The 24,904-nt window shown below is 42.6% G+C and overlaps 1 protein-coding gene and 1 long non-coding RNA gene across 4 annotated transcripts in view; one reads left to right on the top strand and one right to left on the bottom strand.

Annotated features, from left to right (window-relative positions):
* Positions 1 to 24,904, bottom strand: part of PCLO (piccolo presynaptic cytomatrix protein) — a gene marked incomplete at its 5' end in the record, with an annotated part of 240,339 nt that overhangs the window by 89,897 nt on the left and 125,538 nt on the right. For all 3 annotated transcript variants that reach the window (XR_014548608.1, XM_083615376.1, XM_083615377.1), the window contains 4 exons: positions 2,272 to 4,474; positions 12,913 to 14,924; positions 15,348 to 20,322; positions 21,619 to 23,205. Coding sequence is in view for 2 of the 3 variants with exons in the window: in XM_083615376.1 (XP_083471502.1) it covers positions 2,272 to 4,474; positions 12,913 to 14,924; positions 15,348 to 20,322; positions 21,619 to 23,205 (10,777 nt within the window). The remainder of the gene's footprint in view (positions 1 to 2,271; positions 4,475 to 12,912; positions 14,925 to 15,347; positions 20,323 to 21,618; positions 23,206 to 24,904) is intronic.
* LOC310763617 overlaps positions 1 to 24,904 on the top strand; it is a 288,221-nt gene that overhangs the window by 181,739 nt on the left and 81,578 nt on the right. The gene's annotated exons all lie outside the window — the stretch shown is intronic.

Raw genomic sequence — 24,904 nt, 5'->3', positions numbered from 1 at the left:
CTTTATAACCTTATAGAGAGAGAGCATGTATTTATGAGTTACAGAATATGAAAACCTAGGATATTTTGGTGAGAGTGGCCAGAGTAAATTTTTTTTGGAGGGGTGGGGTTACAAAAATAGATTCAATTCCTCTTTTACTCCAGTCAGTTTGTTATCTCATTCCTTTTGTTTTCTCTGGACTGCTAGCAGTTATTACTCCCTTTATGAAGAAAAAATGATTTAAAGGCTTGAAGAACTCAGGAATGAAAAGAAAAGCGGAATGTTCAATGGAGCAAACTGAGACCTTAGACAAACTTTGGATCTTAAGACGAATAGGCATGGTTCCAGCAGGGCATGTAAAATGATACGTAGCCTCCCTCCACTCCCTTAATGGAAGTTTTAGTCAACTTTCAAAGTAAGAACGCATAAGCTTTAAGTAACCACAAAAAGTAGAAACCAAAACAAAATGTAAATCTGAAGAACATGTATCGGATCCAGAGCAAATTAAAACACGCTCTGAAAAGCTCTACTCAAAAGTAAGTATCCACTGAATACAATGGGACTTACTCCCAGGTCAGTGAATATTGGACTGTAGTGTAAACCAAATTTGAGTACCCTTGAAATCGGTGCAAAAGCATACGTCATGGCTAACTTAGGTACTGTTGATCTCAATGGCATTTAAATGCAACTAACTTTCTCTGGATCCAACCTCCTGTTTTATACTTCGGTGAGATGGGGCAAATTCCAGGTCATTCGGAGGGGAAAAGCTTTATATCAAATATTCACATCTATTATGATTCTATTTTCAGAGTGAACTGAAGGAAGGAAGGAATGGTACTGAAGTAGATAAGAAAGTGTGAGGGGAGAAACTTCAGCAAGTATTTCTTCCACAGTAATCACGGCTATTAGCAAACACAACGGGGCATGCAGTGTATTTTTATTGGACAATATGCACAAAAACTCAACAGAGCACATACAAAGAAAATGTGTAAAATTCATTAACTTTCAAAACGTCTTTTGGAAATGGCTTCTGAAACAGTATTAAAACATGTTATAAACTTTACTCAATTCCAACAATGCTGATACACAACTTACAGTTTAATATTTAACATCAGCATAACATTTTTCTTTGCTTTTTAAAAAGTAACATTTAGTATTTCTTTTTCGTTTTCTTTTTTTATAGAAAAAACACCTTTGTGTGCATCTGTGTGAGATAAGCTTGTGCAGTTGCCTATAGGCTTCCCAACCCACCACGTACTTGAACATTTACTTGGGACTTTTAGTATTTTCTTTTAAAAAGAACCCTACTCAGGTTCTCCTGTCCCATCCTGCCTGCTTCCTCCTCTCAGACTCATCCCAATACTTGGAACAGCATATGTAATAACCACACATGAATAGAATCACTTAAAAACCGTGCTTATATGTCTGAGGTACAGGTTATAGTTTATATAGGGTCATTTATACATATGGATAGCATTGAAGTTATCTGTGAAAGTTTAATGAGAAAAGTTTACTGGGGAAGCTAATTGACCCTGACGTCTGAACAATATCATATCATCATACTTTTAATTTACAAAAATCCATACATAACAGCATACACTTTACGAAGATGCAATTATAAAGGCGCAGTAACGAAGTCTCTAAAAATACAATACCCCAACATAACAATATTGCTTCTACCCATGATTCCACCGGGGATTAAAACAATGATTTGAAATATATAAGGGAATTACTTTCATAAAGGATTTTGTTTGTAAACTGTGCTCTATGGCTCTTGGAAATTTTTGGGTTGCTGAAGATTTGCAGCAAGCTTATTGCACAGAAGATCTTTTCACATTAACGAAAGGATGGGTCACAGTTTTATGAAGACTATATTTATTTTGGGTGGTATTTTCAGCCTCTCTTGATTTTATTCCACTAAACACAATGGAAGAAGACAAACCAATCCTGAATTATTGCTTCTGAAAATCCCAGCCAAAATACATATAACAAAAGTGGAGTGCAAAAAAGTGCACACGCAAACTAAAAGAAAAAATAAATACAACTGGAACATGCAAGTCTATGTACCCATCCAGAATCTGAGCACAGAGTTAAATCAGCCGACCAAATGAAAAGAATATCTATCTATATACACACACATACGTACATATATATATATACACACACAGAGAAAAAGAATGCAAAAAAGAAAAGAAGAAGAATTAGTCCCCGAAAGATTATGAAATCAGACACATGCATAGAAATGAGGATTTGTGTTGTGGGCGTGATAAAGCAGTCTGAAGTCTAGTTTACCTTCACTGTCTGACATGGCGTGCTGGAAGTCGTCCATGATGAAGGCTATATCCCGGTCATAGCCTCGAGCTCGTGATTCTTCCCTCATATGCTGCTGGACTTCGGGCAATGAATGGCTTGATCCAAACTGGTCCCTAGTGTCTGCGGATATAGGGGGCAATGGCCCGGCTGCTGCTCTTGCCATTCCCATTGGCTGACCCACAGGACTTAAGGGACTCTCTTCTTCTGAATTCTGCGCTACTATTGGGATTCGGCCCCTGCTCTGACTTATGGGTAGACTCGTGGGTTTAGTTCTTCCAGAGGGGGCTGCGTGACTGAAGGAAACGTCTAGTGGTTCAGCCTCTTGGGCCTTCAGTCTTAAAGACGAGCTTGAAGAATCTCTTTTTAGTGATAAATCAAGCCCATAGACGGATGACGGTCGGGAAGAAGGTCTGGATCTGCTGCCACTGCTGTAAGATTTGTCAGAATCATCATGTAATGTGGATCTCATTGTTGTACTCAGTGCAGCCCCAAGGCTTGTGCCAAGAGAATGTGTGAGAGTTGGCCCCATATACTTCTGCTGGTCTGTGATATTTTTTCGAAGGCCAAATGTTATGTCATCTTGGAGGAGCCTTGCTCTGGAAGTAATGCCGCCAAGAGATGATGTGCTCGAAGTCAAGTAGGTTGAATAATCAAGCTCAAGGTCCCTGCTTTCCTGAATGGGTGAAAATTTAGATAATTTGGGATCAATCAAGGCCTTCTTATGCTTTGACTGCTTCTGGTAAAGAAGGGCGGCTGGAAGCTGTTTGGCAGCTTGCTTCTCTAAGGTTAGCCTGCTTATGCTATATTTCTCAGATTTGGGGAAATGTCTGTAGCTAGTATCTGCATGGTAATACTGTGAAAGGCCTGCCAGGTGATCCAGGCTTTCAGCCCCCCTTCGGAACTCCTGCTTGATCTGATGCTTCAGCAGCTTCAGTTCATAAGGGTCTTCCATGGGATCGTCATCAGTTTTCATGTAGCTGTGCAACCGAGAAGAAGTCTGCAGCGGTGCGAGGAAATCTGAGACTTCTTGTACTCTTCGCGCCTCAGTAGTTCGAAGCAGCCGATCCGTTTTGGTCAGATCCTTCTCATGTAGACCATAAGCAGAGCTCAGAGCTGATGTCCCTTTAGTGAGGTCTCCAATATCATCAATCAGCACATAATTACGTGGCGCATGGTGGTCAATATCTGCATAGAAGGAGTCACCAGATATGCTCGAGATGGGACTACTGGCCATGCTGCTCCTCTCATCGAGCCCCATCCTTAAGTCCAAGGTACTGTATTTACTACCCAAATGGGACACGACATATGTGTTGTCAGAAGATGCAGGGGCTATCATGAGAGGCTGGTTGCGTATCACGTCATAGTTCGTTGTTATCTTAGGCTCCAGATATAACGAAGCCTGCCTTGTTTTCTGTGGGATCACCATTAGCTGTGACGAAAGATAGGAAGGCTGTGGGGTTGGTGGAGGCTGAGCCTGTGGCGTGAAAGACATGGTTGCCACAGTCTGGAATGCTGACTGGGTCTGGTAAGGAGAAACCTGCTGCTGATATAAAGGTTGCTGCTGCTGGTAATGAGATGGCTGGGAGTACTGAGTTGGTGCTTGAGTGGGAAGGGCAGGTGAAGAGTATTGATACTGAGTATAAGGACTCGTAGGAGTTGCAAACTGCGTTTCTGGTTGGGTTTGTGGGGGGATAAACTGGTCAAATTCTGTCTGGGGCGCAGTCCTTGGTCTTTCCAAGCCATGCTGAGATTCTATTCTCGTGGGCCTGGTGCTGCTAACCTCACTGTCAGACATATAGTCGCGTTCCTCTGCTACACCTTGAAGATAGGCACGCTCCCTCTTTTCTCGTTCTTTTAGCAGTGCCTCTTTCCGCCGATTGATGCCCATCTCTAGATACCGGAGTTTTGCATCTATTTCTTTCTCTTCCTCATCTAACTCCGCTTGCTTTTTCCGAAGCTTGGCTGACTCTCTTTCTACCAGATCCAGTTCTCTGTCTATATCCTGGAGGATTTTAGCTCTGGCCATGGTATTGCTTCTACAGATCCTCCGGCGTGAAACTGATCCCACAGTGGTGAAGGCAGATTGTGTCCCTACTGCAACGTCTTCTGGAGGTGGGTTGGGTAGAGTCCTCTTGACCTTCTTTTGCATTCCTGATGCTGATACACTTGAAGATCCTTTCGTCTGCGGCATAAGAAAAAAACACAGGATAATTATTTTAGATAAATGGACAAATATGGGCCAGCACAACTTGTGATCTCCCAAGCCAAAAACAACCCACCCAAATGTACTGTTAGATGCTTGACTATCCTCATGTTTTTTGGTCCCAAAGAGGCTGCAAAGCAGGGCTGTGTACAGTTCTAGCCACCCCATCGCGAAAAGAAAAGCACAGAGCTGGACAAAGTGTAGAAAAGTCCAAAGAAACTGTTCAAAAGGCTGGAGGGAGCACCTTTCCTACAAGGAAAGCCTAAAGCACTTGGGGCTTCTTAGTTTAGAAAATATGATTAAAAGGATACACAACACAAATTTACTAAATGATGCCGTTTGCAAAAAGCGAATGGAGACATTTTTTTCTCACTGTCATAACAACAGAAATCAGGGTCATCCATTAGATTCAGGACAGATAAAACCAAGTACTTCACCTAACACAAAATTCATGTATGGAACTGGAGCTCACTGCCACAGGATATGATGTTCATCACAGTCTTAATAGAAAACAAATCCATGGCAGATAGATTTTAACACTCGATTGGGAACCGCCCAGAGTGGCTGGGGAAACTCAGCCAGATGCGCAGGGTAGAAATAATAAATTATTATTATTATTATTATTATTATTATTATTATTATTATTATTCCATGGTTATAAGCCATTGAAACTATACAGCTGAGTACCAGTAGCTGAGTGACAGAGGGGTATTGCCTTCATGTCTGTCTGTGGAACTTTCTGAAGGCATATGCCTTGCCACAGTTAGGAACACACTGTTGGGCTAGATATACCTTGTGCCAGGACTGCTCCTATGTAACAGCCAGTTTATGACCATGTGAAGATGCCCAGGCTCCAGGATGACACTTGGCATTTCCACCACCTGGAGGTGCATGCCTGGGGATCCTTGGATCTTGACTGTTTACACACACTAATACCACATCCTGTAGAATTCCATCAGTTTTATTTTATCTGCACAATCCAGGGACCAAAACGTCGTAGTGAAAAATGGCCCCCAAATGCTAACTAATCATTCTGTTTTGGCGAGTCTAACCCTGGTTTAAGGAACCATTTGGCGCCTAGCTTATATTTCCTTCTAACACTGCTTGAATGCTCTCCCCAGGAAGGCTCACCTGGTGCCATCATTAGGTACAGGGCAAAAACTTTCCTCTATAACCAGGTCTTTGGCCTTTTAGAAGTGGGTGGGGATGTCTTTAATGTATCTACGTGGGGTTTACTGTCCATCTGTTAGGTTGTAAGCCGCTTTGGGTTGCCCTGGGCAAGATACAGCAACTGATAAATCTAATAAATAAAGCAATAAAATAAATAAAATAGCTCAGAGCTGGTTCTGGGCTGGAGGGATATGCAGAGGTCTGCGTCCGTGTGTCCCAGGTGATTGGAGCTCTAACCTCCTGGCATGTACAGACACAGAGAAAGAGCTCAATGCTCCCGTCTATTTGTCTTTCCTGTTGGTGAGCCTTTGGGAAGTGGTGCCCAACAGCCTGTGCCTCCCTCCTGGGTATGCAAAGCAGTTTAAATACCCCAAATGGAGCATTATTTAAATGGTGATGAGCTCTCTTATCTGGGTTAACCAAACTCTAACCCAATTAACTCAGCTGGCTTTGCATATTTTAAACAGTGTATTTAGTCCAATTAAGTATTATTTTGGGTATTCCATGCTTATTTGGCATCAGCATGGATAATATACTTGCTTAATGATTCAAGAATGATTTAACAATCTTCTGAAATTGGAGGGTGATTTTGTGCTACTTAAAACCAACCTTTGGAACGGCTTTGAATTCATCAGTCCAAATCAACATGTATTATTAATGGAAATACATACATTTAGGACCCCTTAACATATATTATTTGCAGTCCTGCTAGAGAGCCAGAATGTTGGTTATTTTGTCTTTTCCAGTTTGACAGAACTGTTGATGAGGTCAGGCATCTACTGAATTAGAGGAAGCAGCCATGTGATAGGAAATGCTAACACGTCCAACTGCTTCTTTTTTGTGTAACAGGAAAGCTTTAATATGGAACACAGAATAACTCCTAATGCATTTTGGGATCTTTCAAATTGAGTTACTGATTTGATTTTAGCCACCTGTCCAGTGACTTCCTATTTGTTGCTCTTCTATTGTTGATCTAGATTTGCATCTGTTAAGGGACCCCTTTAACTAACTCTTACACCTTCCCTTTTTTCAAAATAGTAATAAAAGAAACAGGTAAAACAGGGACTACTGCCATAAAAAAGGGAACTGACGATAGCAGAGCCAGAAATAACTATGTCACCTTAGTGAAGAAACGCCTCCCATAGTTGGAAACTTTCAAACCCCAGGAGCTATGACCAGGGTCTTCTACCTCCTAGCCAGATTACACAAAGTGAGCAATTGAGGTCACCCTATTTTATCAAGTATCATCTATGTGGATTCCATCCATGTATCCTATAAAGCCGGCACCCCAAGTTATATGACAACACAGGTTTCTTTTGAAAACTAAGGGTTGGTTCACATGTGTAATCCTTTTCAGTGGAGGCAGTTCACCTATTCAGTTTCCAGGGATCATGAGAAATGAAGTAATGTACATATGCAAATATATGCTCCTAAGTTTGATCAGGAACCTCCTGGAAAATGCCATTCTGTAACTCCCATGAAGGTAACAGCAGCACTATGTACTACAGTTCCACAGGAAGATGGACAATACAAGCTGGATCAAATAGTAGTAGTAGTAGTAGTAGTAGTAGTAGTAGTAGTAGTAATGTGATGCAATATTACAATAGAAGGCCACAAACATTTGCTTTTTAAAACTTACGACCTTCTAGATGTTGCTGAACTGCACTTCCCGTAACCACTGACCCCTGGTCATGTTGGCTGGGAGCTGGGGGGGGAGTTGGCAGTCTTTACAGCATTAGGGGGGCACAGGTTAGTACGTTAGTACGTTGCAATGTTTAGAAATTAATGGCATGCATTATTATTACTATTAAAAGGTAAAGGTAAAGGGGCCCCTGACTGTTAGGTCCAGTTGTGGCCAACTCTGGGGAGGCGGCGCTCATCTTGCTTTATTGGCCAAGGGAGCCGGCGTACAGCTTCCGGGTCATGTGGCCAGCATGACTAAGCCGCTTCTGGCGAACCAGAGCAGCACACGGAAACACCATTTACCTTCCCGCCAGAGCGGTACCTATTTATCTACTTGCGCTTTGACGTGCTTTCGAACTGCTAGGTTGACAGGAGCAGGGACCGAGCAACGGGAGCTCACCCCATCGAGGGGATTCGAACCGCCGACCTACTGATCGGCACGTCCTAGGCTCTGTGGTTTAACCCACAGCGCCACCGTGTCCCTCATTATTACTATTAACCACCTTCTAAACCACCATCTGATGGCAATCTACACATAAAATAATTACAAGCAGTTAAAAATGCAAAAACAATGGAGACATTTAAAACAAGACTAAAACCCCAACAAGGTGATGATGCTACATCATAACTGCACATGGAAGCTCACTTGACTGGATCCAATCCTGCGTCAACATCTCTCCCCATCTGGAATGCTTAACTTGGAACATCTTCCCTGTTGTGAAAAGCTGTCTGCATGCAAAGGTATTTTGAGATGGAGGTAATTTTTTTTATTATGATTAAAAATGTGATTTCACTTCTCGTGCATTCTGAGCAGGCACAGACATGTGTGAAGGCTCTTAAATGTTTTAATACAGGGACAAATCAAATGTGGTTGTGTGAAAGCAACTGAACGCATGCCCCCCCCCAATGTAAACAGTCATTGCAAAGGGTGAGGTGTGCAGCAGGATCAAGATCACAGCAAATGGAGAGGTTCCTGCTTGGCTATGATCAGGGTGAAAATCCCCCTCCTCATTTGCTGTTGGGATTAATGGAGGCTTACCTCCTGGAACTAGTAGCAGCTAAAGGGGAAGAGTGTGCATTTCATTGAGATCATAGAATGAGGATTGAAAAACTCTCCCTAACTGCTGAGGTCCTGATTCTTCATGCACATGTCAACTGCTTTCAAAGTTGTGTACGCACTTTACATTTAAAGCATCCCTCACAGACTCCTGGGAACTGTAGCCTGTCCACCACAGAGCGACAATTCACAAACTAAGGTTCCCATGATTCTTTGGGGGAGAGAATCATATTTTAAATGTATGGTGCATATGCAGCCACTGCTTTTAGTTTGGTCCTTATTCTGGATTAGCCAAGAAGGGATGTGTTTAAATGTTTTATTGCATGGGTGTCAAGTTGAATAAAATATGGGGGGGGGCAAGTAAACCCTGCACTACATAATTGATCACATGACGTGGTGCACAGACACCATTTGAATGGCAGCCTCTAGGAGTTGGCTCCTATGTTATATTGTTCAGTTTGTATTCATGGCTTTGGCTTTACAAACTGTGTAAAGTTTTCAGGATGGTTAGAAAACAAATCTAAATAGGGCAATATCCAGCCACAGTGAAGCACACCAAATTCCTGTTTATTTCTTCATTTCAGTAGAAAGGCTCAACTCTTCTACATGGAAATAGATGAGTCCTAAAAATGCTTAACTCTGGTTTGGATTGAGCTTCTAACCTTTAAAAACTAGGGGATACATAAGGATTTCTGCCCTCTGGTCTGCTACTCCTTGTTCATGCAAAGACTGTTAAAAACTCCCTTTGGGGTATATGTGTGCATCTGTTTGTTTGGGGCAGGAACACTTGGCATGAATCTAAACAGAGACAAACTGATAAAATGTTTGCCATGCTTCCAAACTGGACGTTTCCCAAACAATTATTCCCTCAGAGGATGTTAAGGGCAAAAGTTTGCCGTTTCCAAATGGAACAGATGTGCCAACAGATTTTGGCACTTTTCCTAGATACCTTCCCTTGAGACTTGGGTTCCCCAGAAGAGGATTTGCACAGCTACCAACTGAATAAAGATTATTAATTATATGGAGCTTAATCCAAGGCACAATAGATTCTATACCCATATTTCCTTGTTCTAAGTAAAACGCTGTAATTAGAAAGAATTTCCACTTTTAACATTCACTACAAAGCACTCAATACAGAAAACACTACAAAGAAGCAATATACTCCTATCTTTATTATATTATTGGAACTTGAATTGGCTGATTTCTAGTCATCGCTCAATAAAGTTAACACCTCTGCAAGGGTGAATCAACCCCCAAACATTTGCACTCATTTACTGATGTTTGAAGGTTACATAAAGGCATGCAAAGTGACAAATGAATGCTTGACTTGACATAGGAGCCAACCCCAGGGGCCGTGGGTACCTGGGCACTCACAATAATATAATTCTAGAAGCCGGGCACCCACAAAGTCAATGAGAAAAGCCAGCAGGCGGCAGCAGTGCTGTCTCCAAGAAAGAAGCAGTTCAGCTCCGCCCTCCACAGCCAGTGAGCGAGGCACCCTTTTCCAAGCATGGGGTGTTGCCTCAGACATGGAGGCAGAAGCTCTCCGAGTCCAAGCCCCTCCCCAGGGAGAAGGAGGAAGAGGAGCCGCTGCCGCAATGCAGACATGTGATGCCACACGTAGCTTGCGCGGAGTGCATGTGATGTCCACATTGCGGTGGGCACCCACAATCCTGAGGGCAAGTTGGCACCCCTATGCCATATCAAGATATGTAAACCATGTAAAATCAGGGAAAGGTTGACCACAGCCTCATATAGCCTCCCTTTCCCAGTATTCCTGCTCCTAGAACAGGCTTCCTCAACCTCAGCCCTCCAGATGTTTTGAGACTACAGTTCCCATCGTCCCTGACCACTGGTCCTGCTAGCTAGGGATCATGGGAGTTGTAGGCCAAAAACATCTGGAGGGCTGAGGTTGAGGAAGCCTGCTTTAGAACAACAGAATGCCACTTAGTTCCAGATAAGCGAGTACCATGTTTTTGGAACTGGCAAAGTGGGTTCAAATCATAGCTGTCAACGTTTTCCTTTTTTAAAGGGAAATTTCCCTTATTCCGAACAGGATTCCTCGCAAGAAAAGGGAAAAGTTGACAGCTATGGTTCAAATCCAGTATCAGCCCATGTTTTTACATGATGGGCAAGCTTGGGCAAACCAATTTTACTTATACAACTGTAATATATGTAATATCTAGACAATATGAATCTATTCTCTGACTCACAAGTAGGCTTAGGATGTATGCTTAAATCTTTAAGTTGTTCACCTAAGGGTGATTGTTTTTATTGACTAATGGTAGAAATAATATTTAAACTACGAACAATCATTCCACTAGTAATATCCCAAGCTCTTTAGTGTGAAGAGAAAGCAGGGTTCCGAAAACTAAAACAGCTGCTTTTGTATTTTGGGATTAAAATTATGCAAGGAATTGATAAACTTGGGAGGATTTGCTTGATGCAACCAGTTCAAAAATAGTCTCATTGTTTAAGATCCTGTGGCGGAAGCAAATCTATAAGTTACTTCTCAACACTAAAGTTTATCTCAGTTTAAACTGTCAGCAAAAAACGTTTCTAAAGTACTTATTTCTCTGAGAGCTGAAGACATAGCAAGACAAGGAGACTTATGAACAACTACTTTACAAAAAATATTTGAAACACAATTTACTTAGGAACACTACTTAGCTGAACTGACAGATCCTGAAATCAGGAAAAATGTTTTGTTTTACTATGGAATATACAGTTATGGAAGGAAGAATATTAGGCATTTTGTGGGATCCTACAATGTGCAGACAACACATGGCGGCCATGCTAGGGAATTAGGTCCCCTTTGAAATAAGGTAAGGGACAACGGCAATAGCAGCTGCTGTCACTGGGCAGTGCTGTGGAACCCGTCTGCTACAGCTTACCTGAACTGGGCTGAGGCAGAGCAGGGTGGCAACGAGGTCGGGGCAGTGCAGATGAACCAGCGGAGCTAATCCAGCTCTCCTGTTGGTGTGTCTGCGCAGTTTACCTGGAGGGTACTAGGGCGGGGCAGCAGTGAGGCTGGGTCTATGCACAGCTGGAAGAGTCAGACCGTTTCTACCAGTATGTCCATGCAATCCCAAGCTTACTGCTACCCTGCTCTGGCCTGCTCCAGTGCGGTTCAGATAAGTTGTGGCGGTGCCTATGTTGGGAAGGTGGGCTTGTGGGTTTCTTGCCACACCAGCTGCTACTGGGCAACAGTAACATCATTTTGGCACTTGTGAAAACTCACTATTATTGTTATGCTATTCCATGCTGCATCAACAGAAGTATGGTGTCCAGATCAAGGGAAATAATAAAGGTAAAGAGACCCCTGACCATTAGGTCCAGTCGTGGCTGACTCTGGGGTTGCAGCGCTCATCTCGCTTTATTGGCCGAGCGAGCCGGCGTACAGCTTCCGGGTCATGTGGCCAGCATTCTGGCAAACCAGAGCAGTGCATGGAAACGCTGTTTACCTTCCTGCCAGAGTGGTACCTATTTATCTACTTGCACTTTGACGTGCTTTCGAACTGCTAGGTTGGCAGGAGCAGGGACCGAGCAACGGGAGCTCACCCCGTCACGGGGATTCAAACCGCTGACCTTCTGATTGGCAAGTCCTAGGCTCTGTGGTTTAACCCACACTTGGAATACTGTGTTCAATTCTGGGCACCACAATTTAAGAAGGATGTTGATAAGCTGGAACGTGTGCAGAGGAGGGCAACCAAGATGATCAAGGGTCTGGAAAGCCTTATGAGGAACAGTTGAAGGAGCTGGGTATGAGATACGATAGCCATCTTCATATCTCAAGGGCTGTCACATGGAAGATGGAGCAAGCTTGTTTTCTGCTGCTCCAGAGGCTAGGACCTGAACTAATGGCTTCAAATTTCAAGAAAGGAGATTCCGACTCAACATCAGGAAGAACTTTCTGACAGTAAGAACTATTCTACGGTGAAATGGACTCCCTTGGTCAGTGGTGGACTCTCCTTCCTTGGAGGTTTTTAATCAGAGGTTGGATGGTCATCTGTCATGGATTCTTTAGCTGAGATTCCTGCATTGAAGGGGGTTGGACTAGATGATCCTTGGGGTCCCTTCCAAATACAATTCTATGGTTCCAATTTCTTAGCAAATAACAATGCTTCCTTGATGGAAGTCATGGATGTATGTGCATTCCAAACTACTAGATTTCTGAAAGGAAATATATGAAAACAATTTAAATATGGAGGAAACTAGTAAATTCCCTTTCAACATTGATTCCTATAAACATTGGGATTAACTCTCATTTAAGTATTTCCCATTTTATTTTGAAGCAGCACCATGTTCCACCTTCCTTGCAGTTCCATGTCTAATTAAGAATAAAATAAACACCTCCTATCAGGTTTCAAATGTACCAGAGCTTCATTGCCAGTATTGCCCAATTACCATTCACATACATAGATCAAGTTAATGAAGCAGTGCTTATTATAATACATAGGATGTCACTCAACATGAACTTGTACTTTGAAGAAAGAAGGGGTCTTACCAAGAAACCATCCGTGTACGGGAAATGTGCTCTGGAAGGGTCTTCGGCAGTTGGGCTCAGCGGTTTGGGGTCAGACAAAGAGCGCTGCATCACCTTGGCGGACTTGGGGCTCAGCTGCGGAATCTTGGGGACCTCGGAATGCAGAATCTTCTGAGGACTAAGGTCTTCAGGGACAGGCTTCTCATAGGGTACAAAGGCCGACTCTATAACTGCAGCCGGGGATACAGGCGAAATGGGAGAATAAAGTACTTTGGGAGATTTGGGAGGGGAAGGGGCTACCTGAAGTGTGGGTTCTGGCCGGAGGTGTGAAGAGTAACCTATTTCTAAAGGTGTTGGGCGCTTTTTATCTTTCTGAGGGGAGGTAGCTGTGAGGTATTGGGGGCTTTGGGTGTCTGAATCCGTTTCTGTCTGACACCCCAAACTTCCTCCTTTGTATGTCTTTTCTGGAGCTGAAATGTGTTTTATTATTTCTACCTTTGCATCTAGCTGGGCCCTTGCTGAAGGGGTCCGTATTGTCCCTACTGGCTCTGTTTGTACGGATATCTCTGCCACCGTTTGCACTGCAATACTGGCGACTTGGGGAAACAGCTTAGGCTTGTCTGCCTCAGTGGTACCTTCGTATTTCCCCACACGGGCTTTCCTCCTTGACCTGTTGGTTGGATCCCATTCATCTTGGTCCTCATCGTCTGTCTGAACACTTGTATCCACACTCTTTTTCGTTCTCCTCCTCCTGTCTGCATAGCCCATGTCCGCACCATCCTCATCGTCGGTTTGAACTCCGCTCTCCACTATCTTTTTAAGACACCTAGGCTCTTCTTCCAGAGCTCCGTCAAGTTCCTCGTATGGGCCACGCAGCTTTGGCATGGAGCTCCTCTTTTTCAACTGCTTTTCCTCTCTCACATCCACGTCTTTAAGAGACATCTCTGAGACAGAGCTTAGCAGGCCAGGCCTGGGAATGTACTGAGTTACACCATCTGACTGAACTGTGTACCAGGCTTGGCTTTGTGGAATTTCGATTCCCAGCACAGCAGAAGCGGTGGTAGTGGCTTCATCACCAGCCCAAAACTGCCCGTTGGGGGCAGCAGCGTACTGGCCTTCAAGGATGACTTGGTCTGTGGTCGTCTGTGGGGAGACAGTTCCAGAAGGTTCATAATTGTACTGATAGATCTGGTGGATCTTCTGCTCTTCCAAGTGCTGGTGGAGCTGCTGCTGCAGGTGCTGGATTTGTTCAATGTGCAGTTGCTGCTGCGCTAACGTTTCCTGCCTCATCATGAACTGTGCCTGCCTCTCTTCTTCTTGCTGATATAAGAGGTGGTGCTTCATAGAATGCAACTCCTCAAGCTTCTTCTGAACCATGAATTGCTCTTGTTCTCTGAACCGATGAATTTCTTGACGCTCCCACTCAAGCTCCTCTGCAAAACGTTGCTGCTGTAGTTTTTCGAGCTCTAGAAGCTCGCGCTCCAAGTCGAGGTGCTGCTGTTTGCCTTCTTCGGGGGCAAGGAGGTGTGTAGCTTCATTCTCAATTATATCTACAAAAGCTTCTGAAGCTGTAGTGAAAACAGGCATCAAGTTGGTTGGCTCACTAGTAATGGCTTCCATAGGAAGAGGTTGCAACCCTGGGTCAATGTCGATGTCAGTAATTGCACCCTCTTTCTCAGAGGCTACAGTTGTCAAGAAATCATATGATCTTGGAAGTGCCTGGCTATGTTGTAAGTTTGATAATGAGGGCATTGTGTCAACTGTCTGAAGAGCAGATAGGTCTCTAACGGAAGTACTGAAAATAGAACCAGGTTGTGTGGTGATAGCAAATGTGGATGGCACTGGAGTCGCAACGGATGAATAAACAGCTCCATTAGATGATCTCAAAACACTTCCAATGCCATAAGGGGATCCTATGGATGGTACTATTCGTGCTTGGGAATACTGAGGTGCACTGATCCCAGTGCCAGAAATTACTTGCCGAGTCTCTGGGTAAGGACCCGTAATCTTGCTTGAGTAATCCATAACTTCACCTGAAATTACAGGGCAGAGTTATAGTCCAGTCTTTCAAAACAAAGCCCTTTTTTTGCGAGTTCTGCAAGCCATCCCATCAAGATGAGTTAAATGAGCGGAAGAGCAGGGGGCAGCTGCATGCAAATCTTCACTTTAATGCTCTACATTAGCTGTGCAGGAGGGAAGGGAGGGGGGGGAGCATTTCCTGAACATGCAGGCACATGCAGGTACCTCTTTGTGCAAAACGATTTATGTAACGAAGAAACAAAAAATAAAAATAAAAATGCATGTATAAATCCCAGCACAGTTTGCCACAATGTCCAACATAAATTTTAATAAAAAGGGGAAGAAAAAATAGAAAATAAAAATAATTCATCCTGAAATGAGATGAGCAACACCATTACCATATTTCAAAGTAAGATCTGAGGCCTTGTCATACTGACCTGTTGTTACTCTGCCAGAAGTTAAGTCTACTGCTACATCTGTTGCCCCAACTTGGTAATCAAAGGTATTCTTGCTTTTGTACATAAAAAGTCCAGCCTCTGATAAATTGGTATCTGACATAGAAGGTTTCATACCTCCTATTCCTTTATAACCATAGGGCCCTGAGCGGTCATACTGATAGTGATCATCTCTATAACCAAAACGATCTTCAGGTAGTGTTGTGGCGGGTGCTTGAGCTGTACAGCTCCTGCCAAATGGTAGCTTGTAAATAACATCACAACAAACAGCCCTTCTCCCTGCAGTCAAGTCCACAGGTTTTTCATCATCTTCTATTACAGTGGTAACAATTCCTGAAGTTGTTTCATCCACTGTCACCATGGTTCTGTGGGATTTTGTGGTGCTGAGATCAACTACTTCACTCTCGACTGGTTCATGAGTAGTGGAAACGTCCGTCCAACCATTGGTTACACCCACAGGAGGTACCATAGCAGGCTTTGTAGTGCCCCATGTGGCTGGAGTACCTAGGGACAAATTTATTGGCACCTCATCTCTGTCTGCAGAGAGTCCCTGGACACCTGTTACTCTAGGTCCAGGCTCAAAATGTTTTGCAGTTGTTAGCTGCAGTGGAGTTGTCATTGCATGTCCCAGATCTACAAGACTTTCTGTACTTGTACTATAGCTTACAGTAGCTGTGCAGGTCACTATTGTAAATGTTTCAGTGACTGGTGCTAAAGAGATACCAGCTGTCGATGCAGCACTGAGATTTATGATAGCTGGCTGAACAGTGCTTACTGGCCGACCCAAAGTGTCACTTGCCATAATTTGCCTTCTCACATCCGTGGGAGCAGAAGATAGGTCCATGCAGCTACCTGCCCTTTCCACATCCATTTTAGTCAAGGTGCGAAGATCAATGACATCACCAAAAACATGGAATCTCCCGTTCTCTCTATATCTGGGTGGTTCAATGATATGTGCCGGCTCTGGGGGTATGGTTATGGAAACACTATCTAATCCAGCATTTTTGAGCAAAGACACTGTAGTCCTGGCAACCTCTGTTGATATTAATTCTGTTGCTGAACTAGGAGCTATCTCAAAAACTGACCGTGCACTGACAGGAACAGGAGAAACAGATTGCAAAGCTCCTGGACCATATTTGCTTCGATCACTTATGCTTTGCATTTGCAGAGCAGCCATAGTTGGAGTGAATAATGATTGTACAACCTGTGGACCCTGTTCTTTAGGGGGAGATCCTGAAGGCCAACTGGTAATTGCCTGACTGGTAATAGACTCTGTGGGAGTGCCAGGCTCAGAGGGCAACGTGATAACAACATAGGTTTCCCCTGAGGATTTGGACAATCTTGGGGAAGATTTATTAGAATGTGGAGACAGCGGGGAAGTAGGGGATGGCAACTTATACTCTGCAGGGGAAGCCAAGTTCAAAGTCATACTGCTGGTGAAAGACAAACCCACTGGTTTTGGCTGTGTTTCTGCTGGTTTGTGAACAGTTGTCGGTAGCTGAGGAACTGCTGGTTTGGGAGCAATAGGGGGTTTTATTATTTCGGCAGGTCTGTGAGTGAACACAAGTCCTGCTGGAATTGAAGCTGGCTTGGGAGGAACAGGAGGGGGTGTCGATGTGTACATTTTTGTGATGGGTGGTCCAGTCATGTTTATAGCAGATGTTGCTTCCACTGTTCTGATGTCACTGGCAGAGGGTACTAGGGTGGGAGTTGTGGTCACTGGAGCCAGGGGTTTCTTTTTAGGATAAATAGCTGGTTTGGGCAGAATAGGTGGAGGAGGTGGGGGTGGGGGTGGAGGAGGTGGGGGCGGAGGTGGTGGGGGTGGCTGAGCTGGAGACTCAAAAGAAGAGCTTTTGTAAAATGAAAATGTTTGGGGTGTAACAGGGGGAACTGAAGAAATGGCTGATGGCAACACAGATACTGTAGGCATGACAGAGGAGGATACTGGAGCTGTACATGTAAATTTCTGGTCAGATGCACCATCTGTTAAAGCTTTTCCTGTTATGGTCACAGGAGGTCTTGCCTGTTTGTCTTCATAAAGTCCCTTCATAACATCAAACTTGGCTGCATCTTTTATAGCTTTCTCATCTTGTGGTGGGAACGTTTCTATGGCATCAGAGACAGAAACTAAGGGCTTGGGCTTTGTTTCTACAGAGGCTGATACAAAGGAGTCAGTTTCAGAAAGGCAAACCATAACCTGATCTGCAAGGGTCTCCTTAGCAGCTTCAGAGTACTCTTTTGTGGAACTTATAGGAACTTGGGTCACTGAGCTGGTCCCTTCAGAATCTGGAAACTTGCTAATAGCATCCACTGTCTCTATGTAACCTGAAATCACACCATCTGGTGAAGAACTACCAGTGGTGTAAACTGAAGATGTGGATGACGTTAGGGAAGACGTATCTGATGGTATAATGGACGTGGCACTTTCTGAGGCCTCTGAGTACATCAATATGGATGTTTCGTGGGAAATTATTTCTTCAATCTCTCGGGCGTAATCTGTGAGATATTCATCCTCTATTTCTTCAGTTGTGAAGTGCTGAGTAATTTTGACATCCGGAATAGGAAGCACCGAAGAGCTTACTGAAAGTATGTCTGAACTGGATGAAATAGTGCTTGACGTCAGGGAGGTGCTTTCTGTTACCTCTCCGGATATGCTCGTTTTTGTATCTGAAACCGTTATTAATTCAGGAGATGGCTGGGTAGGACTGGAGCCTGGAGTCAACTGCATTTGTTGTCGCCTGATAAGTTCCTCATAAGCAGCATCTGCATCCAAGAGCTGTTTTTCGTCACTTGAAGATGGCGCCACACTGTCCAGTACGATTATCTCATGACTTTCTGGCATGATGTAAGAGCTAGACACAATGTCTTCTTGAGGCATACCTGAATGCAAAGACTCTATCCTATAATAGTCCTTTTGTAAGCTGGTAGGCTTTTGCATAGGTTCTCCATATATCTGATCTGGGGGCGTTGATGTTTTTTCTTTCAGTTGGCTAAATTCATCACCCTCTTCTTGCCTTGTCATGAGGCTAGCCTCCATAGCCCCACTATAGGCATCTTCTACTAAAGATTCATATATATAGTCCTCTATTAGCATGCCACCATATAAAGGCTCTTTCTCAAACACTTCGTCTTTTTCATTTACATCTGGAAGTGGCTTGGCTTTGTGGGATGTATGCAGGATTTCTTCATATACCTCTTCAGCACTTCTTAAAGGCTTTTGACCGCTCTCTTCTTTGACAAACCCAACAGGCTGCTCTTCCGTTGGAGAATATAAAGAGACAGCTGTAGGTAATTTGTAAACCTTCTGCACTTCTATTATTTTTTCTGGGCTGATTTCAAAAGCTTCAGGATCTGACTCAATACTTGGGGAATATTCAGAACAGGAAGACCGATGTAGTTCCTCCATTTCTGCTGCCTGACGCAATTCTTCTGTCGGAGAAGCATCCTCAATCGGAGATAGGTTACTTGGTGGTGTCTTTGGCCGTTCTCTTCTTCTCTGGGCTCTGAGCTCATCCTTGTCTTTCTTAGATTTTTTGCTAGAGCTCTTCCTTTGCTGCTGTTGCTGTTGTTGTTGCTGCTGCTCTAATTCACGTTGCTTCTCCTGCTCTTTTAGCAACTCTTCCTCCTCCCGAAGCTCCTCTTCTTCGGAAGAATCTTCAATGGTTGGAAGAAGAGGACCATGCGTACGATGCCTGGCTTTACGATGCTGCTTACTTTCTCCACCCATTTTTTTGTGGCTGGGACTGCTGTCACTGTCTTCATCAAGGGATGACACAGATGTAGGAGATGTACCTGGAGTGAAGCTGGAGGCATGCAGACTTGAAGATCCTTCTCCCCTTGACCTATCCTCTGGTGAATCTGTAAGACTCTCCATCTCTAACTCTGGTTCTTCATCAAAATACAGACTTCTCTTTGGTTGTTCAGATTCCTCAGAATATTTATTTGCTATTGTGCTATTAAGTTCTATTGTTTTGAAACGCCGAAGACCTCCTCCCGTTACAGTGATTTCTTCACTTTCTTGACTTTTTGTTTCCCTGTATTTTGGTTCTGGACTTTCATCAAAGGTCTCATCATCATCATCATGCCAGGAATGGCGTCTGCTGGCATCCTCTTCATAGCCTGTGCTACTTTTGCGCGTCATCCTCTTATGTTTTCCAGCGATTGCTTTTTTGCTTTTCACTTCTTCCTTCTTTTGACTCTCACTTGTACAGATTTCTTTCAGCTGGTTTCTTATGAATTCATCATCTTCAGAACCTGATGCATCTTCATCAGCACTCATCTCCATGATCTGTTTTCGAATGAAGTCTTCATCGTCACCTGACCCTGGACTGTCTTCTGGTTTGTATTCATCACTGCTGGAAGACCCAACGCTGGTCCGTCTTTTTCTCCGTGGGACAGGGGAATTCTCACTCTCGCTGCTATCTTCTACAGAGTCATAGCGCTGCCTTCTTGTTGATGTATCTTCTGTCGCTTCTGTCTTCTGCTTGTACCCCTTCCGAGAAGATACACCTTGCTTACTTACCTCTGCAGAATCTCTTCCATCTTTTTCTTGAATTTTTGGTTTTGCCAAATCCTCATCAGAACTGTAAGATTCCTGTGTGCTAGGTGTGGACTTTGCTCTATGTGGCTCTTTTGCCTGCTCACTATAGACACCATAAAGGTCTTTGGTCTTTCCAGGCTTCTCTTCAATGAGGGAACTTGCTTGAGCTTCCAAAATGGATAACACAGTGCTTTCTAGCTTAGCAAGATCAGAGGGACTGGTTGGGCTGCTTTCATGTGAAAGGCTTTCTTTTATACAAGTTTCTTTCAAAACATCCTTTTCATCACTTGGAATAAGACTGGGAATTTCACCAAGTGAACTTGAGATCCCATCAGACGAGTAACCGGTGTCACTTAGACCCTGTGGACTTTTTTGCTGCTGTGAGCTTGATGTGTCTGATTTGTCATCTTCTTTTTCCTGAAATATATCAGCGCACACACATATTAAGATTCAGATCCAACTAATTAAATAATAGCATCACTCATCCAAAATAATGTTAATATCTATTATGATCATGATAAAAATGGTCAATTAACAGAAACAGTTTAACAGTTAGGTTAAAGTGCTAAACTAGAAGTGGAGAAATATACTAATTCTCTTATCCAACAATTTTAATCACAAAAATGCCACTTGAAATAAGACTTTTTCAATTAAATGTAATTATGCTCCGTTCAATAATTCAACTGAAATTCATTCTGACAAGCTTTTATGCTGTGCAAATAGGGGGGAAATTATTATCAAGAAAATTTGGTGATGAACACAAATTTGGATAGTTTTAAAAGGGGGTTGGACAAATTCATGAAAAGATCATCTATTTTCGACAACCTTGGTGGGAGAATGAAAATTAAATATGGAAGATTTGCTATGATTAGAGGCATCTTTTTCCCAAAACCTATTTTACTTATTGTGCTGTTGTTTTTGATAGGCTAGGATTTGGACCCTCATGATTGCAGGAGGAAACTGATATCCATTGCCCTTGGAGCATTAAAATGATATTTCTCAGCATTTGGGAGGGCGAGGGGTTTGTTTGTTTTTTAGCTCCTCTTACAACATTGTGGAAAATAGAAATATATGGATTCTAACTGAAGCCTATTCATAGGTTGTGGTATGTAGCCAAAACCCTGTTCACCAAACCCTGAAACCTTTTAGAATACCATGAAGCTCTCCTGTGCTATATCAAAGATCAACCAAATGAATCTACAGCACCTCAACGACCAGTTACAGATAATTTAAAGGAAGACTTTTATCACACTTGACAGTGTTATTAACATCACAGAGACTCTTCTCTTAATATTTGTTAATTTGTAGGAAACAACAGTTTTGAAAGTAAGTATAGGCATGAATGCATGAACTTATTAATGAAGTTGGGCAAGTTTTGTTCATTTCAGTATACACGAACCTACCAAAACCAAATCTGCATGGACCTGCCACCAATTTATGATTTGCTTTAGCCATTCTATGTCAGTAAAAACCGTGGTGTGAATTAAAGTTAGTCATTCAAAACAAATTGGGTGCACTTCAGGAAAAGTTAAAGCGCTTTAAATTTCTATTTACTTCAGTTGTAGAGTGAGGCATAAATGCTTGACATTTCTCTCACTGAGATAAATGGAAATTAAAACGCTGAAACTTGCATATGCTGTGATCATTGTTTCTAGGATCTGGCCTCATGTCATTCAATGAAGGAAGAGTTGGGAAGGAAAGTTAAACACTCACTGCTTTCTCCCTCAGTGCTTCCACGTGATCAGGCTTTGGCAAAGGTACTGGCTGAGCAGAGATTTCTTCTTTTTGAGATTTCTGAGCTTTAGATATGGTTTCTGGAATAGTCATCACTGAATCCTCTTTTTTTACCTCCTCCTGTTTTATTGTTTCTTTTCGTACCTTGGCTTCTAGTTTTGCTTCAGAAAACTGCTCTTCTACCACAGCCATGACTGGTTTATGTTTGGGCTCAGGAAAAGGGGGTGTCTCTTGTGAGGGTAGAGACCTGGTGTCACCTTCCAGGGTTTCTGCCAATTGTGTTTGATCGTTACTTGACTTGGAAGAAGCTGGATCCCTCTGAGGTGTTTCTATCAGTTTTCTCTGCTGAAGTTCCACACCATCCCTTTGAATCTGCTCAGCAGAGGCTGTCTTCACTATTTCCCCCTGAGTTAAAGCTGAGTTTTCCTGCTGAATTTGATCAGCGGATGGAACTTTGGCCAGTTTTGCTTGCTGGAATTTTAGATCAGCTCTTTTAATTGTCTCATCTGAGGGTACTTTTGTCAACTTTTCTTGCTCAAGCTTTGCATCTTCCTTTTGGATTTCCTTCCGGATCTGATCAGCAGATGGTGTTTTTGCCAACTTCGCTTGCTGAATCTTGGGGTCCTCCTTCCGGATCTGATCAGCAGATGGTGTTTTTGCCAACTTCGCTTGCTGAATCTTGGGGTCCTCCTTCCGAATCTGATCAGCAGATGGTGCTTTTGTCAATTTCACTTGCTGAATCTTGGGGTCCTCCTTCTGAATTTGCTCAGCAGATGGTGTTTTTGCCAACTTCGCTTGCTGGATCTTTGGGTCCTCCTTCCGAATCTGATCAGCAGATGGTGTTTTTGCCAATTTCACTTGCTGGATCCTTGGGTCCTCTTTCCGAATCTGATCAGCAGATGGTGTTTTTGTCAATTTCACTTGCTGGATCCTTGGGTCCTCCTTCCGAATCTGATCAGCAGATGGTGTTTTTGTCAATTTCGCTTGCTGGATCTTGGGGTCTTCCTTCTGAATTTGCTCAGCTGATACAGTCTTGCCCAATTTTACCTGCTGAAGCTCTGGGTCTTCCTTCTGAATTTTATCAGATATTTTCCCCAGCTCCTTTGGCTCTTCCTTTTGAATGCCTTCTGAGATCTTATCGGCAGATGGCTTTCTGGTTAGTTTTGGCTCTTCTTTAGGAATTTGATCAGCCAATTTTTCTTTCTGAATTTTTGAATCTTCCTTTGAAGTGCTTTGAACAATTTTATCAGTTGATGCCAATTTTTCTTGTTGAACTTTTGAATCTTCCCTTTGTGTACCTTCCTGGATTTTATCAGATGAAATTGCCTTTGCCAATTTGCCCTGTTGAAGTTTTGAATCTTCCTTCTGAATTCCCATTCCTCCTCTTGGCTTTTCCAGTGTTTGAGCTGAAGTCTTCTGTTCAACAAGTTTAGCCTGGCTTTGAGGAGCAGTTGATGGCTTGGGTGATGATTTTGAAAGTACAGGAGGTGTTATTTTGTCCATATCCCCAAGCTGTCCTGATAATGCTCTTTGTGTCTGACAGTTTAAGCACAGCCATTCTTGTACCTATAATATAAAAATAGCATTACATTAATAAAGGATATATGCTGTGTTAAAATATCAATATTAAAGCAATGTTAAATATTAAACACCACCCTGACTTTACAAACTTTTGGCTGCGACACTAAATATACAATGGGTTGTATCAAACTAAGTCATACTCGATGTATACCTATTGAAATCATTGGTTTAAATTAGTCATGTTTAACTTAAATTGAACGGATTTAAATGGGCCTAATCCAAGTGTGAGTTAAACTGCAATCCTAACCCCACTTACCTGGGAGTAAGCACCACTGATTTCAACAGAACTTACTTTTGAGTGGACATGGTTAGGATTGTATCAGTTGGATAAAACCAATAAATATTGTAAATCATTGGAGATATTGTCCACAGAACCATGGCTACCATTTTAGTAGCATAAATTAGGAGCGTCCAGAGATTAAAGAGTTGTAGTTGATTAACTACCTGTATTGAAACGGACTATATAACTGTAAATATATTCACAAAAAGGCAAACTCTTATACAGAGATCTTTTCAAAGATATTGAAAACAGAGTGAAATAACTTAGGATTTAATAAATTAAAGCACCACTCCTTGTTAGGGCAGGCAAAAATTATTATTTTCATTCTCCTTACTTGGTTCAAAATGGTTTTAAACAAGGGTACCATTCAATCCCTGTCATGCTGATTAAAATTTGCTCCCACTGATTAATCAACTACCAGTTCAACATACAGACTTAAGAGAATTCTTTGCTTAACAGACATGACAAAGAATGCATGGCATGCATCATCTGAAACCACCAACGACTGAGCTGTATAAGGAAGTATAGTTCTGAGCAGAAATCTTGTAACAAGCTTTTTTTTGTAATTTAATACCTAGAATAAAATCCAACTGCTAATAGATATTCACAAGGCCGACTCTGGCTAAAAGAATTAGGGATAAAAGCTCTTTTAAAGAGCACCAGAAAATATACCTCACTGCATGCTGTGTGTTGTTGTACTGTAGATTTAACTCTTACACACAAATCACCAAAGTCTGCAATTTCAAAACTAATTTTTGTGGAATGTAATATTTTTTAATTTCAATTTTTGGACAAAGTTAAAGAGAATAGTAATGATTACTTTCTAAAAGTTTTCAATGTTTTTGGGATACATTAAGTCAACAGTCTGAGGAATGACCCAGCCAATTTCTACCTTGTTAGATGTGCGACTTATTTCAATGCAAGAATGAGGCACATCTGTTGCTAAAAAGCTAAGAGGATGTTCAAAAGTCAACAGATGCACATACCTAACTCTCTCCACTGAAATAAGTGGGAGCTAAAAATGCTTAGCTTTTGCTTGATTATGCCCTGATTTCTGTGGTAAGTCTCTACCATGTTATAGCAACATCCATGAATGTTGGGAAGCAAGGAAACCTTTCATAGAATCATAGATAGAATCATAGAATTGTAGAGCTGGGAGGAATTCCGGTGGTCATCTAGCCCAGTGCCATGCAACACCGCCCCAAAAAAATCTCCTCACAGTTTGCAGTCCTGCTAAGCCAAAAATCTGCAGGACATGGAACAACTTAATGCAATCCTCCTAGGTGAATAGAATATCATTTATTACGGCCATAGGCCCATACAGGTAAAAACAACACATAAATAACAGTTTGTGCCGTAAGGAGAAAAAAAAAAAAAAAACGATCGCTAAAACACCACTATAAC

This window comes from Podarcis filfolensis (assembly GCF_964270895.1).
Source record: "Podarcis filfolensis genome assembly, chromosome: 5".
Taxonomy (NCBI): Eukaryota; Metazoa; Chordata; class Lepidosauria; order Squamata; family Lacertidae; genus Podarcis; species Podarcis filfolensis.
The sequence above is the reverse complement of the archived record's forward strand: the minus strand, read 5'-3'. Positions and strand labels throughout refer to the sequence as shown.